General features: G+C 36.7%; 1 protein-coding gene across 3 annotated transcripts in view; it reads left to right on the top strand.

The window, feature by feature from the left end:
* KLHL15 (kelch like family member 15) overlaps positions 1 to 9,522 on the top strand; it is a 41,134-nt gene extending 31,612 nt beyond the window's left edge. For 2 of the 3 annotated variants that reach the window (XM_036912804.2, XM_057495266.1), the window contains one exon: positions 4,256 to 9,522. In XM_036912804.2, coding sequence (XP_036768699.1) covers positions 4,256 to 5,365 — 1,110 coding nt within the window. In that variant the 3' untranslated portion in view covers positions 5,366 to 9,522. The remainder of the gene's footprint in view (positions 1 to 4,255) is intronic. The other variant, XM_036912806.2, reaches the window with a different exon arrangement.
* The last annotated feature ends 5,086 nt before the right edge of the window (positions 9,523 to 14,608 follow it).

The following is a 14,608-nucleotide window of genomic DNA, read 5'->3' as shown; positions in this document are numbered from 1 at the left end:
TCTGTTTGACCATTCTTCCTATGATTAGATCCTTTTGCTGTCTTCTGGTCATGGTCTACTTTGTCTATGTCCAAAGTGTAGTGATGGAACTGAACACTGTCTTAGTCGTGGTTTCATCTGAATGGAGAGGGTAGCATTGACTATTCTTTTAATTCAGGCCATGATGTTATTAGCTTTTCAGCCTGCCATATCACATTGTTAGTTCATATTGAGGATAGTCAGTTAAAGCTTTACATTTGGAGTTCATGGATCTCTGGAGCATCTGATAAGGATTGTGGACTTGCCATCAGCTCACCCTACCTTCCAAATGCATTAACAGTTGTTGCTGCAATTTTAGATGGTCCCCGGGTCCCCAGTGTTTCTCGTTTCTTTATGATTAGACTTTGTTAATTACTTTGTGAAAGTCATAGGTTCTCTCATCCTGTACACATGCTATTACATCGTCAAAAAATTAAACCGGAAATGGTCAACCTTGGCATTATTTGGTGAGACCATGTTGCTTCCTAGTGTGTAGTGATTTCTTATTTGCAAATAGTTACTGTTTTTTAGCAATCTGGGATCAGCCTGAAACTAAAAACAGTCTGTAGTTCAGGAATCTGTCTGGCTTCTTGTCCTTTCCCATTCTTCATGATTCCACACAGGTTACAGAAAGCAGTTAAGCAGACTTACCTGCAAAGCCTCTCAGGATCCTGGAATGTGATTTGTGTGATTGAATGACTTGAACTTGGTGAGAATATCTAGCTATTGTTCTTTATGTTCTCAACCATCTTGGATTTAAGTTTCTTCTTAGTCATTGTATTTGTTCTTCAGATTGGAAAGAATAAAACATTCTTAGCTAAGAAAGGAAAGAAAATAGGAGTAGGGCTGTTTCTTTTTGTCCTTGTTAATATTGCATTAACCACCCCACCCAGGGTGAACTTCACTTCTTCCTTTGCTTCATTTCGCTTTAACCTCTAAAATGCCATTTATTCAGTATCTGGCACTTTGTAAAGTCACAGTTCATCCTGAGGCTTTAGCCTTGGTCACAATATTCTTAGAGCTTCATTTTACTCTTTATAAATAGTTGTTTTACTAGCCTGTCTTTTACCATCTGTTGTAAGTGGGTTTTTAACATCTGAACTCCAGAAAGCTCTCTGTGCAGCACAGCACATCAGATTTTTTAGATACTTTCCCCTTTTCTTCCCCTCATCAGTTATTTTGCAATTAGACAGTCAGCTTTATGCCTTTGAGAGCCCCAAGCCTTCTCACACTTCTTTATTGTTTCTGATCTAGAATTGATCCTGATTTTCCTTTGAAAATCTTGAAATCTGCCTACCCAGTATGTGCAGCAATATCCCCTTCCTTCCTTATCTCAAAACAACATGGCTGCTTTCTCTAAAGCTTCCTCCCACCAATTGTGTTTTATTGGTGAGGATTAAGTCCAAAGTAACAGTTTCTCTCATTTATCCTGTACTTCCTAAATTTTTACACGGACTGAAAGCACATCACCAAATGCATTGGTTTAAGCTGAGTGACACTTCCACAGATGCCTGCTGGTCAGTAATAATAGCTAATAACAGCTAGTATTTTTTGTACACTGCCACATGACAGGCACCATACAAAGTCCTTTTCACGGAGATAATCTTGTTTGTTTCCTACCGTAGGGTTATGAGGTGTAGGTGATATTGTTATCCCAATAATACAAATGAGGAAACAGGCTTAAGGATGTTCAATTACTTGCCCAAGATCACACAGCTTGTGAGAGTCAAAGTTGGGTATTTCCTAAATTGGATTCTTAATTACCATAGTGTGCTATTTGACGTGGTGCTTAATTACTATGCTGGACAAGATCCTATTTCTTCAAAACCTTTGTAGCTCTCAGACCACTGGCTGTGCACAGTAGGCACTTAAATTGTTAACTTGAGGTGTATGTTTCTTGTTGATTTCCAGGGTATTGCCTTTTAGCTCTTACAAAGCAATAAGAAAAAGATGAGAAAAATGGGTAAGGTACACTGTTAGGCAATTAATAGAAAAAAGGAATATGAAAAGATACTAATTTTTACCAAATATATATTTTATTTTCTTGAAAAATGAGTTCCTGCTTTCATTGATTCTATTGTTTTATTCTTCTCAATTTTATTTATTTCTGCTCTAATTTTTATTATGTCCCTCCTACTGACTTTGGGTCTCATTTGTTCTTCTTTTTCTGGTTTTGTTAATTGTGAGTTTAGACTGTTCATATGGGATTGTTCTTTCCTGAGGTAGGCCTGTATTGCAATGTATTTCCCTCTTAGCATGGCCTTTGCTGTGTCCCACAAATTTTTGCAGTGTTAAATTATTGTTGTCATTTGTCTCCATATATTGCTTGATCTCTGTTTTTATTTGGTCATTGATCCATTGATTATTTAGGAGCATGTTATTAAGCCTCCATGTGTTTGTGGGCTTTTTCATTTTCTTTGGGTGATTTATTTCTAGTTTCATACCTTTGTGATCTGAGAAGCTGGTTGGTACAATTTCTTTTTGAATTTACTGAGGCTCTTTTTGTGGCCTAGTATGTGGTCTATTCTGGAAAATGTTCCATGTGCACTTGAGAATAATGTGCATCCTGCTGCTTTTGGATGGAGTGTTCTGTAGATGTCCCTTAGGTCCATCTGTTCTAATCCATTGTTTAATGCCTCTGTATCTTTTCTTATTTTCAAATACCTGATGCAGTTATAGTGTCAGTTTTCTCTCTGAAATAGACAAAGAAGTCTCAACCTTTTTTGTGCCATTTACCCCTTTGCTAGTCTAGTCTAAAATCCCTTGAAAGACCCTTATTCAGAATAATGATTTTAAATGCATAAGATAAAATGCCTGTAATAAATAAAGCAGGTGAACAGGGTCTACAAACAGTATTAAAAAAAAGACAAAATGCCTGGGAATACAAAGGAAACCAATTTTATTGAAATACAGTTATTAAAATACTTAAAAGAAGAATACTTGTGGTGCTTTCTGTTTCAAATAGTTTTTTTGGACTAAGGTGGGGAGTGAATGAGGAAGATAAGGAGGGAAGAAAAGAGATGGAAGGAAGGTCATAAAAAAGGTTATAACATCTATGCCTGGTTTTGACTCCCTCCCAAGCTGTCATTCCAGATTTCCAGCAGGATCCTAGACATTTCCACTTCTGCATCCTACCAGCAATTCTAGTTCATCAGTGAAGTAGAATGCCTCCCAAACCAGCTTGCCTCCCTGTGTCCCTTATTAACACCACTCTCCCTGTGACCTTAGATCTAAATCCTCAAATCACATTTGGGTCTTAACTTTTTCACCCTCTTGCAACTTCAAATCAGTCAAGCAGTTCTGTCAACTTCAAGTCAGTCAAGCAATTCTATCAATTTTATATCTGCAGTATCTGGTTTCTGTCATCTAAATTTAAGACCCTCTTATCTCATCCTTGTCATGATACAGGCTTTTTCTGCTTGGTCTCCAACGTCTTACCTCTTTCACAAAGTGTCCCTTTGAGTGTTTCAGGCCAATTGGTATGTTCTATATCCAAAGTTCTAACAGCACTCAAATACACTGTGTAGCTTCACCCCTGTCAGCTACCTCGTTTACTTATTGGTAAGTGTGTATTTTCATTTCATTTCATTTAAAGTTCTTTAAAGAAACAGACATCTTTTTTTTATATCTCCCCATAGCACTTAGCACAATAATTAAAAGTGCTTCATAAGATCTTAGTAATCATTATATTAGGTAGTTCCAGCTCCAAAAACAAAAAGGAAAAAGTTGACTGAATTATTACTGTGGGAGTTGATGATATTAGACCAAGTCTTTATGTCAAAAATAGTGAATTTTGTGTATATTTGAAGTTTTACTAACTCACTAACTCAATTCCCCAAGTTACTCAGTTAGGGTTCTTACAGTGTTCTTGTGGTTAAGAAAACCTTGGCCATGATTTCCTCTACTGTGAAACCTCTATTTGTGCTCATGGCTACCATTTGTAGCCAAGGACCTGACATATAATAAGTGACAGTACATTTTGTTAGAGGAATTTAGCTTGTGCCTGGAAAATAACTTGTTTACCTTAAAAAGCTAGGGAATGTGCATAGACTATTAGAAATACAAGTTACAAAAGCAAATACGATAAAAGCTCTGTAAAAAAAAGCAAGTATGTGATCTTAACAGGAAAAGCAGTTTTAGTAAAGCAAGCCTACAGTCATAGACTAATCATCTTAGTGAGCTTTGCTATTTGTTTGCCATTGATGTTCTTGTTAAATTCTTTTACTTGTATTCTTAGGTTAAGACATCAGAATTTTATAGATACTCCCGACAGCTGCGCTATGAAGTTGATCAAGCACTGAATTACTTTCAGAACGTTCACCAGCAGCCTTTGTTAGACATGAAATCAAGCCGCATCCGCTCTGCCAAACCCCAAACTACAGTATTCCGAGGAATGATTGGACATAGCATGGTTAACAGTAAAATCCTTCTCTTAAAGAAACCAAGAGTCTGGTGGGAATTGGAGGGCCCACAAGTACCTCTGCGCCCGGACTGCCTTGCTATCGTCAATAACTTTGTGTTCTTGCTGGGCGGGGAAGAACTGGGTCCAGACGGTGAATTCCATGCTTCTTCTAAAGTGTTCAGGTATGACCCGAGACAAAACTCTTGGCTCCGAATGGCAGACATGTCTGTACCACGTTCAGAATTTGCAGTTGGTGTTATCGGGAAGTTTATTTATGCCGTAGCAGGCAGAACCAGAGATGAGACTTTCTATTCAACGGAGAGATATGACATCACCAATGATAAATGGGAATTCGTGGATCCTTATCCAGTTAACAAATATGGACATGAGGGGACAGTGCTCAATAACAAATTGTTTATCACTGGTGGAATCACATCATCTTCCACCTCCAAACAAGTGTGCGTGTTTGACCCCAGTAAAGAAGGGACCATAGAGCAGCGGACCAGGAGAACCCAAGTTGTTACCAACTGTTGGGAGAATAAGAGCAAAATGAATTACGCAAGATGCTTTCACAAGATGATTTCTTACAATGGCAAGCTTTATGTCTTTGGTGGAGTCTGTGTGATCTTGAGGGCCTCTTTTGAATCTCAGGGATGCCCTTCTACAGAAGTGTACAACCCTGAGACTGATCAGTGGACTATCTTGGCATCCATGCCAATTGGTAGAAGTGGCCATGGTGTGACTGTGCTGGACAAACAAATAATGGTTCTTGGAGGCCTTTGCTACAATGGTCATTACAGCGATTCCATTCTTACCTTTGACCCGGAAGAAAACAAATGGAAGGAAGATGAGTACCCGCGGATGCCCTGCAAACTCGATGGTTTGCAAGTATGCAACCTGCATTTTCCGGAGTATATACTGGACGAGGTCAGACGTTGCAACTAATAACATCTTTCTCCCTTAAAAAAAGCCAAACAAAAAATTTATTACAGAGCAGTAAATTAAAAAACATAAAGAGAAACCTCACCAGTTATACTATCAAAGCCATTGGTCTAATGTCATGAAAATTTTTCATTCTGTGCTAGCATCCTTTTTCCTTTTTAGTGGCCTCAAACTCATGCAATAAGTTAATTCTAAGCGCTAGCTCTTGAAACTACTTCCAGAAGCAGTTTAATAAAACCATCCACTTATCTGAGAAGTTGATTTTATGCTTTGAATATTTCTTTCAGATGTCAGCGTAGGAGTCATGCACCTTCTAAGAGAAGACCCAGTAAGTGTCACTGGATGTAATTTCAGTTCCTATCTCTAGCTGAAATCTTTTTGAACATTTATTTCAGTGTATTTCAGTCTGTTAGACCTTTTGGTTTCTGTATTTACGTTTAAAACTTGACCTTTTTGCATGGCTTTTTGCTGAAAATGCAAAAATATAAATTTTCTACAAAGTTAACTTTTTTATATTCAAAACACTATTTCTAAGCTGCCTTCTCTTATCTGCATTGTATTAGTGATAGCATATCCATACTTGCGTACACCTTATGAGTATATAAGGCACATCTCCTTTTATGCGTGGTTACGATTCTGTATTTTTAAGCTAGTGCACTTGCACACACACGGTTTGCCATACTTGTTGAATTTTAGATGTAACATCTTTTCATGTACTAACATTTTTAGGAAGTTAAAATAACTGGAGTCCTCATTTGGTATCAAGTAGTCCGTCTTCAGTCCATACTTGTTCAGTAATATTTGAACTCTTTGTATTCCTGAAACAGGTATGGATTTATGAAAACTAGCATTTTATATTTTACTTTTGAAAGTACACCTTTACTGTTCCTTATCAATGTATGTCTTGTTTTTGAAAGTGTTTTTCTTTGCAGTATGTTTACTGTTACCCTAGTTTTAGTGAGAATTGGAGTGTGTGACAAGCCCTGGCCCTGCAGCATGCAAGCACTTTTAAAGAGAATTTAGGTAATACCAGACTCCTAAATAAAGGCCCCTTAAAAGTAAGTGCAACTCCCATTCTTTACATTCAATAAGGCTGCTGCATCTGTTATTGAATGGGCAGTAGCAACTCGTGGAAAATTTGAGCTCAGTTTTGATTTAGAGGTAAGGAATAGAATTATAATCTTAACTAGTCCTATCTACTTGTTTAGTACAAAATAGTGGCACTGGGGATCTAAGCCCTCAGCTTTTGTTTTATTTACTTAAAGCTACTAGCATGAAGGACAGTAACCTCAAAGTTCAGGATGAATCAAGAGTGACTGTTTAAAAGCATTTATAGTAAGTGTTTGAGAATTAGCTGCACCTTTCAACTCTTCAAACTCGAAGGATAAACATGTAGTTGACAAGAGTTAGAATGACCAGGGGCTGGATCATTCAGATTGATGTCATTTTCTCCTGAATAAAGTTTATATCTGATACAGACTAGATCTACACTGGCAAAATCTGCCAGAGCTTATGATATTGGTGCAATATTGCAATGCCTTCTATATGGCTGTTGTATAAATTTTCTAGTTTCAATTTGTTTGCTGCTGCCACCACTGAACATAAAATGGAAGAGTGAAGTCATAGAGATGTGAAGACTTTTGTTTTTTGCAATTAAATTAGACAACTAATTGAAAAATAAAAACTAATGGGAAAAAAGACCCTGATTTTAAAACTCAAAAACTAGAGTCAATTGAGTTTAAGAATAAGCACACAATTTCTGAAAAAGAAAAACATTGGCATTGATTTTAAAAATCCAGTTAATAATATTCTTTTGTATATGAGACTTAAATTTTTATTAAGTGGCCCTATCAATTACCTTCAGTTTCTAAAAATTAAATTGATACCTTGTTTCCCGTGGTACTATGGATAAAAGTCTTTCTGTACATCCTAAAACCCATTTTTAATCACTTTACTTTTGAAAATTAGGACGTAGGGTAGCCATTTAAATCTTTTTTGTAGTATAGTAGTGGTTTCATGTTTTTTTATGTGTGCTGCCTTACTTTAAAATCACAGTAACATCTTCATTATTGTATTCATTGTTGTCTTGTGCTAAAAAAGACTGAGAACAGGGTACCCCTATCAGGCTTTTACACTCCAGTGGTGGTTCTCTTTAATTGCTTAGATATGATTTCAGAGCCCTAGTTAGGGTAAGGTCTGGGCAAACAATTGAATATTCTTGTTCCTCCTGCTAAAGACACAAGGTCAAGGTCAAAGTTTGTGTTTTGGAAAATTTGTGAAATCTTAACTTGAACTAACTCTGAGTTTAGCTTCACACGTAAATCATATCTGACCTGATGTTAGCTGTAATCAGTTTTGAGCTTTAAGAATAGTTGCTATTGCTTGGGTTCTGAATGTATGAGAAAACTCTTCCGTTTATATGTAGTGCTAATTTAGATTATTTTAAATCCATGATTAACATACATTCCCTTTTAAAATTATGGTTTAATTTCTGAAAGAGATTTATTTTTGTTATACTAAACTATGGAAAAATTTTTCGTAAAATTTTTTTCAAGTTATTTTTGTGTGCTTCCTTTGGAACCATTTTTGTTTATATACATTGTATGTGCTCAAAATAGTAGTTTTTTAAAAATTCAGTAAGAGATTTGAAACTATACAGTGTAATTGTTGTGATCTTAATGTAATTTTCACTTCCCATTTTAAATGCCAGACTTTATAAGAATAGCTAATGTTCATTAATTGCATCTTAATGAGAAACGTTTGTTCTCTTCGATGTCTTTGACCTAAGTTTTGACTTTAGTCTGCTTAAAGAAAATCCTTGCACTACAACCTTTTCATAAAAGTCAAGATTCTCACATTGAAGGTTTTGTATTGAAAGAAATACTACTGGTTTTTAAAAAAGAAAGCTTAATTAGTAGAACTATTAGCTTTTCTTGAGAGAGCTTTCTCTGTGTCCTCGTCACTCTGCTCTGTGTGAGTGTTACTATAATTTGTGAAATACTGACTGAGCCCTTCACGTATCTTTTCTAAAGCAGCACCTTTGGACACCTCATTCTGGGAAGCCTGCTCGAGTCATAGTAAAGGACACACACATTTGTGTGGGGAGAAGTGGTAAAAATAGAGAGTTTTGTCTTAATTACATGAAACTAAGCTTTAAAATATTTTATAACAAATTATTTGAGCTGCATAATCTAATCATGTCAGACGTTCAGTGGGACTATTTTTATATATGTATATGTGGTTGTAGGTCATAACATTTCAGTTTATAATATAAGTTGTTATTTCAGTTTATAAGCTATCTCTCAGAAAAGACTAGCTCTTTTGAGAATACATAATTTAAAGTTTTAGACTGAAGTAAAACACAACATCGATAATAATGTAAATTAGATATAATTGAGGGCTATGTGGCAGTAAAGCTACTAGTGCCATTTTTCTTGTTTATACGTTTTTGATTTTTTTTGTACTCTGAGCATTTTTAGGGATCATATGTTCAATCAGATTAGAGTTGGTTTGGGAATAAATATCTTCTAAAAAGAGATTTATCTTAAAAATGAAAGTCCTGAAAAATTAGTTTATTGAGAGTTTATAAAGTCAAATATTTGGTAGACATAGACTGGAATAGGTAAACTCATGGAAGTCATATCCTTTCAGTATGCCAGTGTAACTTCAATATTACCCAACTGATATTGAAAGAATGCCGTCAGCTCTGTTCCCCCTAAAGCCCTGGATTTTCTTTTTACATCTTTGGGAACAACTACGTTGAAAACCTTATTAATCAGTATCAGTCAGGATTAGGTTTTACTTTCTGAAGGAATGTTCCAGTGAGGTAAATGGAGAGGTTATTTTCTACCTAATTTGTATATGCCCTATACGTCTTGGGCATACTTTGTCTATAGAAAAATATTTTGACCTATAGGTACATTTCGGGCCAGTAGTCAAATAATCCTAGGACCGATTTAAAAATCTTAGAATAATTTAAGGTTTGCCTTTTATACCTGTTTTGAAAGCCTTTACATTTTTGTCAGGTAATTTTTCCCAAGCCGTGAATATAATCTATTCAAACATGTTTATGCTACCCATTCTGTTTTTAAATTGAAAAAAATGTTAAAAGTGTTTATGAAGAAAAGTTTAAATAAAATATTTTTAATCTTTAAAATATACTTCATCTCTTATTGCTTACTAGCTTATGTAATCCACTTTCAAAATCACTCATGACTTGATTAGCAGCATACATTTTGTTTTCTTCCAATGTGCCAAAGAAATACCACAAAAAGGTGATTTCTACTGATGCTTTCAGCCACAGATTCAAATGAGAGCATTAGAGTGAAATTATTTATACTTACATGCAATGGAAATTATATAATGAAGCCAAGTAATTGAAGTTCCACTAACACAGTTTTTTGCAGAATGGAAATACAGAATTGAGGAAAAGCATTGACAAGCCTTGGTTTGGTGATTCTTAGATTTCCTTTAGCATTTTTGATTCATTATTCTTAAAGGCATTTCTGAAATTAGGGAATAGGCAAAAATGAATCTTGGATATACTTAGGAACTTGTGTACCTTTTTAAAAATGAACTCATAAGAAAAACTTCTGCAGGATTCCCTGGATCCTGGCCTCAGGCCACCTTTCCAGCCCTACTCTCCATCACTTCCTACACGCCATTCTGTTGTGATCTTTGTATGTCAACTTCCAGCCTCAAATTACTTTGTTTTCTTTCCCCTTCCCTGCTTGCAAAAGTCCACTTACTTTACAAAGCCCAAGTCAAATGCTCTCTTCCCCTGCTGAAACCTGTGTTCTTTTCTCCATGGAATTAAATGCTGCTTCTACACTCAACACATTTATAGCTCTTTTTTCATCTCATTTTGCTTAATATTTGGGTCTGCTTTTTACTCCACAACTACATCATAGTCTCCTTCGATGAAAAGACCTTCTTACATTCCTCTCTGTACCTCCATATTTAGTGTGATACTTTTTTATACACAATATGCACTGAGCTAAATGTTTATTGTAGTATGTGACAAGTTAGATGCTATAGGCATAAAGAGTGAGATAATACAGTTCCCCAGGGATTTTGTCTCTGCTTTCTTAGCCCACACACTCCCTGCCCAATCTCATCCACACCTGTGCCTTTACCTACAACTTTTCTTCTGATACCTGCCAAATCTGTATATCTCAACCTAGAGTTCCAGCCATCTCATGAACATCTCTTACATGGTTTATCAGAATTTCAAACTGAACAAGTGCAAACCTGAGTACATTATCTCCTCCAAAACACCCTACCCTTTGTTCTTATTCTCTGTATTATGTGGCTCTACCATTCCCTGCTGTGATTGTTCAAGTCAGCAACCTGGGAATTGTCTCCTAGTGCCTCTCACCTCCTCACCTGAGCATCTTAGTTCATCCAGTCCTACCAGGTTAAATGCTCAGCTGCCCTCTCCTGTCTATCCATTCTTCCCTTGTTCAGGCTCTCATCATTCTTGGTGGCCTCCTAGAGCTTGCTTTCTGATCTTCTACCTCCAGAGACTATTTTCTACACTGCTTCCAGAGGGAGCTTTCAAAAGGTAAATCTGATCCTGAGATTCAACAGCCTTTATTCTCCCTTCACCCTGAGAATAAGACCCAAACTCCTGAGCATGTCACACTAGGCCATCGTGTTATGCTCCCTTTGTATCTGTCAGTCTCTTCTTTATTCCATAATCCAGCTATGCAAGCTACTTGGAGTTCTGTGCATATACTATGTTTACTCCAGCCTCTCTGCCTTTGCACATGCTCTTCCCTTTTCCTTTCCTGGCTAAGCCTTTCTTAGCCTTCAAGAACAAACCCGGACATCATGCCTCTGTCAAGTCTTCTTTAGCCCTCAGGCCAGGTAAACTGTGCCCTTGGTCTTAACCATATCACCTTGTGGATACCTAGACTCCACCCCCTTTGACCCTGGTTGCAACTGTCTTCTCCTACCCTTAACTATACTCCTTAAGGACAGATGCTGTATCTTTTAATCTTTATTTTCCAAGTGTCTAACTTAATGTCTGACACATGGTAAGTCCTCCTCAATAAAAATAGAATGCAGAAACTTGGAAGGTCACCAATGAAATTCTCCAGTGTGTAGGGGCAGCTGTATTAGCTTGATTGTCTGCCAAAATTGACCTCCCTGAGGAATTTCCCTCCATGCATTTCCACTACCACTGCTCACATGTCTAGAAGGTGATGCATATAGCTATCAGTTGTCAACAGAAACTTCTTCCGTTAACATCAGGGTATTTCTGATCCAGGCTGAAAATTCCAGTAAAAGAAACCAAAGGGTGTTTTGCAGATCATTAATCCCATGAAATGCTCTGGAGGGGGAAAAAGTGTTCGGTGGTTACAATAATCTTGAGGAACACTACACATCGTTTAGAGAATCTCAACAAAGCAGCATATTAAAGGCTCTGAGAAGTCCGGATGTTAATTTGATTTTGTATAGCTCAGTGTAAACCAAATATTTGACCACTGAGTTCTGTTTTTTTGTGGAATATATATGATCCATGAATGTTCTTGAGAAAGCAGGGCTAAGGAGTAAAACAAGTACAGAGGTACCACTAATTCAGGTACTCTGGTCTATAAAACAGGACTTCCTCCTGCAGGTTCACTTAGTTTCCAGGCTGAAGTTGATACTTCGCCAAGGTGACATTACCCCGGGGATTTCACACCCCAAATAAGGTTCCATCTTCTCCCCCCAGGAGTAGGATGAATTTGTACAATTAATTTACTCAACTAGTATGATTTAAGGAGCAGAACGTCCAGAATAGCCAAGTAAGGAGCTCAGCAAATTCTCTCCCTAAAAAGCAAGATAAAACTGGACAAGCTTGTAAAAAAAAATGCAGACACTCTGGAAATTGACCAAAGGTATACAACAAACTGCAAAGTGTTTATTCAACAAAATGTACTGAACTGAAGTTAAGAACTTTGAGAATCTATATGACACTTCAGCCTGGGGCTGCTCCCATCCCAATACCTCCCCCCACCCAACTCTGTTACACAGGAGTTTTACCAGGGCCATCGGAGGGCCCTGCCCTTATTTGGAGTGGACTGTGGAGAATCCCGTATGTCACTGTGACCAACACTGCAGCTAGTCTGAGGTCTCAGTAGTGTTTGGATTTAGCAAGAGACTGGCAGAAAGAACAGCCAGAAATTTAACAGATCTTTGGAATGAGACAACCTACTTTATCCCTGGTGATCCAGAAGGTTGTGCTCATGGACAAGGCTGGTGCACCTAAGGGGAGAACTAAGAGGGCCCTAGAAAGCTACTTGCCCCTGGCTGGATGTGAGGCCTTCCAAACACAGAAAATACAAGCTGAAAACTGCTCCAACTTTGAATGGATTCCCCAGCTCTCGCACGCAGATTCCTTAGCAAAAGGTTGAAGCCTTACTGGCATAAGGTGTTTAAGTGTATTTCTGACCAGCGCTGGCTGGTCACTAAACTATGTTGACTTGGGCAATCCCTGGGTATCCAAGCTTTAAAAAAATTTTAAAAACCCAAATTGAGCAAAGACACAGAGACTATACACTGGGGTTGGGGGAGAAGGGAAGTGAGTGGGGAATATACTCCACAGAATTCATCCAGGCAAATCACTAAATCAACACACAATAAGCAAAAAAATAGCAAAACAACCACACAGTTCAGAGTTGCTACAATATATTATCTAAAATGTCAGGTTTCCAACCAAAAATTACAAGACATGCAAAGAAACAGGAAAGTGTGACCCATAGCCAGGAAAATAAGGGGTCTATAGAAAACTCTGAGGGATCAGAGTGTTATGGAAATCAGCATAATTACAGTTTTGTATCCCATTTCTCATAAAATTTTATTAGAAGCAATTTCACAAGTCATTAAAATTTCTTTGGGAATAATATTTGTAGTGATTGCTTAGTGTTCCATAATACGGCTATATCATAATTTACCTAACCATGCTCCCACTATGAGATATAACTACATTTTTAAAGTTCTTTCATTTGATATGTATATATATGCACTTCTGATTATTTCCTTAATGTAGTTTTTTAAAGATAAAATTTTTTAAATGAACTATTTAAAGTCCCTGACAAATATTGCTAGATTAAGCTCCAGAAAAGTTATACAATATTATATATGCATTCACAGTGAATATGTTTTATTACCACACTCTATACTTTAAGAAATCATTAACAATCTAATAGGTGAACACTGTAATTTCTATTTTTTATTTATAGTGAGTGTTGAGTAATTTTTTCCCATCTATTTGCCATACGTATATGTTCTGTGGATTCCTGTTCATGTCATTTATGCATTTTCAACTGTATTTTGGTTTTTCATTATGGGTTTGGAAGGATTTCTCATCAACTATGCTTTGTCACACTTCAGTATACTAATCCAAACATGACTAGGTATCTTTAATTATTGGGGTGATTTTTTAAAAAATCATATCAAATTTCATTAAATGTGAAAAGCAAATATAAAAGAATTTAGAGAAAACGAAAGTGATGGGAATTATACTGATGAAGTAAAATGACTACAAATCAAATATATTTGAGAGGACAAGCTGATAAAGCTATTGAGAAAGGCATGGTATACATTATAGACTCAAAAGAAACCCTATTCAAAAGTTAACAACATTCTCCTTGGATCTGGGGAATGAGAAATTTCTTTGTAAGGTTCCATCTTCTATAATGGAAACACATTCAACATTTGTAGAATACCTGCTATGTGTTCTAGAGCAAAGTTAGGTGGGAGTGAAAAAAACAAGATCCACTCTGTTCTCAATCTAATGAGGAAACAACAAAAAATCACCTTAGGCAAGAAAAGGTGCTAAATAGAGGGAAAAGGATGCTAAGGGAGCTCAAAGTTACTACTGGTGAGGATCAGGAAAAGGTTCATGGAGGAATTGGCCTTTCTACTTGGTCATGGAGATTAAGTAGGAGTTCTCTAAGTGGAGAATATAGAACAGGGTTTTCAAGAAAGGATGTGTAAAAAAAGACCCAGAAGGTCACATGAGGCAGAAAGTTCTGACCCACGCATGCACCCAGACTCAATCTATCAGGCTTCTACTTAAGGAGATTCTCATACTGGTAGAAATAATCAACATAAAATAGTACCTAGTAAAATTTGTTTCAAAAGAAAATAATGGCTAAAGACCCATTTTAACTCGTTAACAAATGTTTAACTCTGAGAACTTGAAAGAATGACCATGGAAAATTCAGACTGTAAAAATAATCAACACAATAAAACTGA

The sequence above is a fragment of the Manis pentadactyla genome, chromosome X (genome assembly GCF_030020395.1).
Source record: "Manis pentadactyla isolate mManPen7 chromosome X, mManPen7.hap1, whole genome shotgun sequence".
Classification (NCBI taxonomy): domain Eukaryota; kingdom Metazoa; phylum Chordata; class Mammalia; order Pholidota; family Manidae; genus Manis; species Manis pentadactyla.
This window is presented reverse-complemented; position numbering and strand designations above follow the sequence as displayed.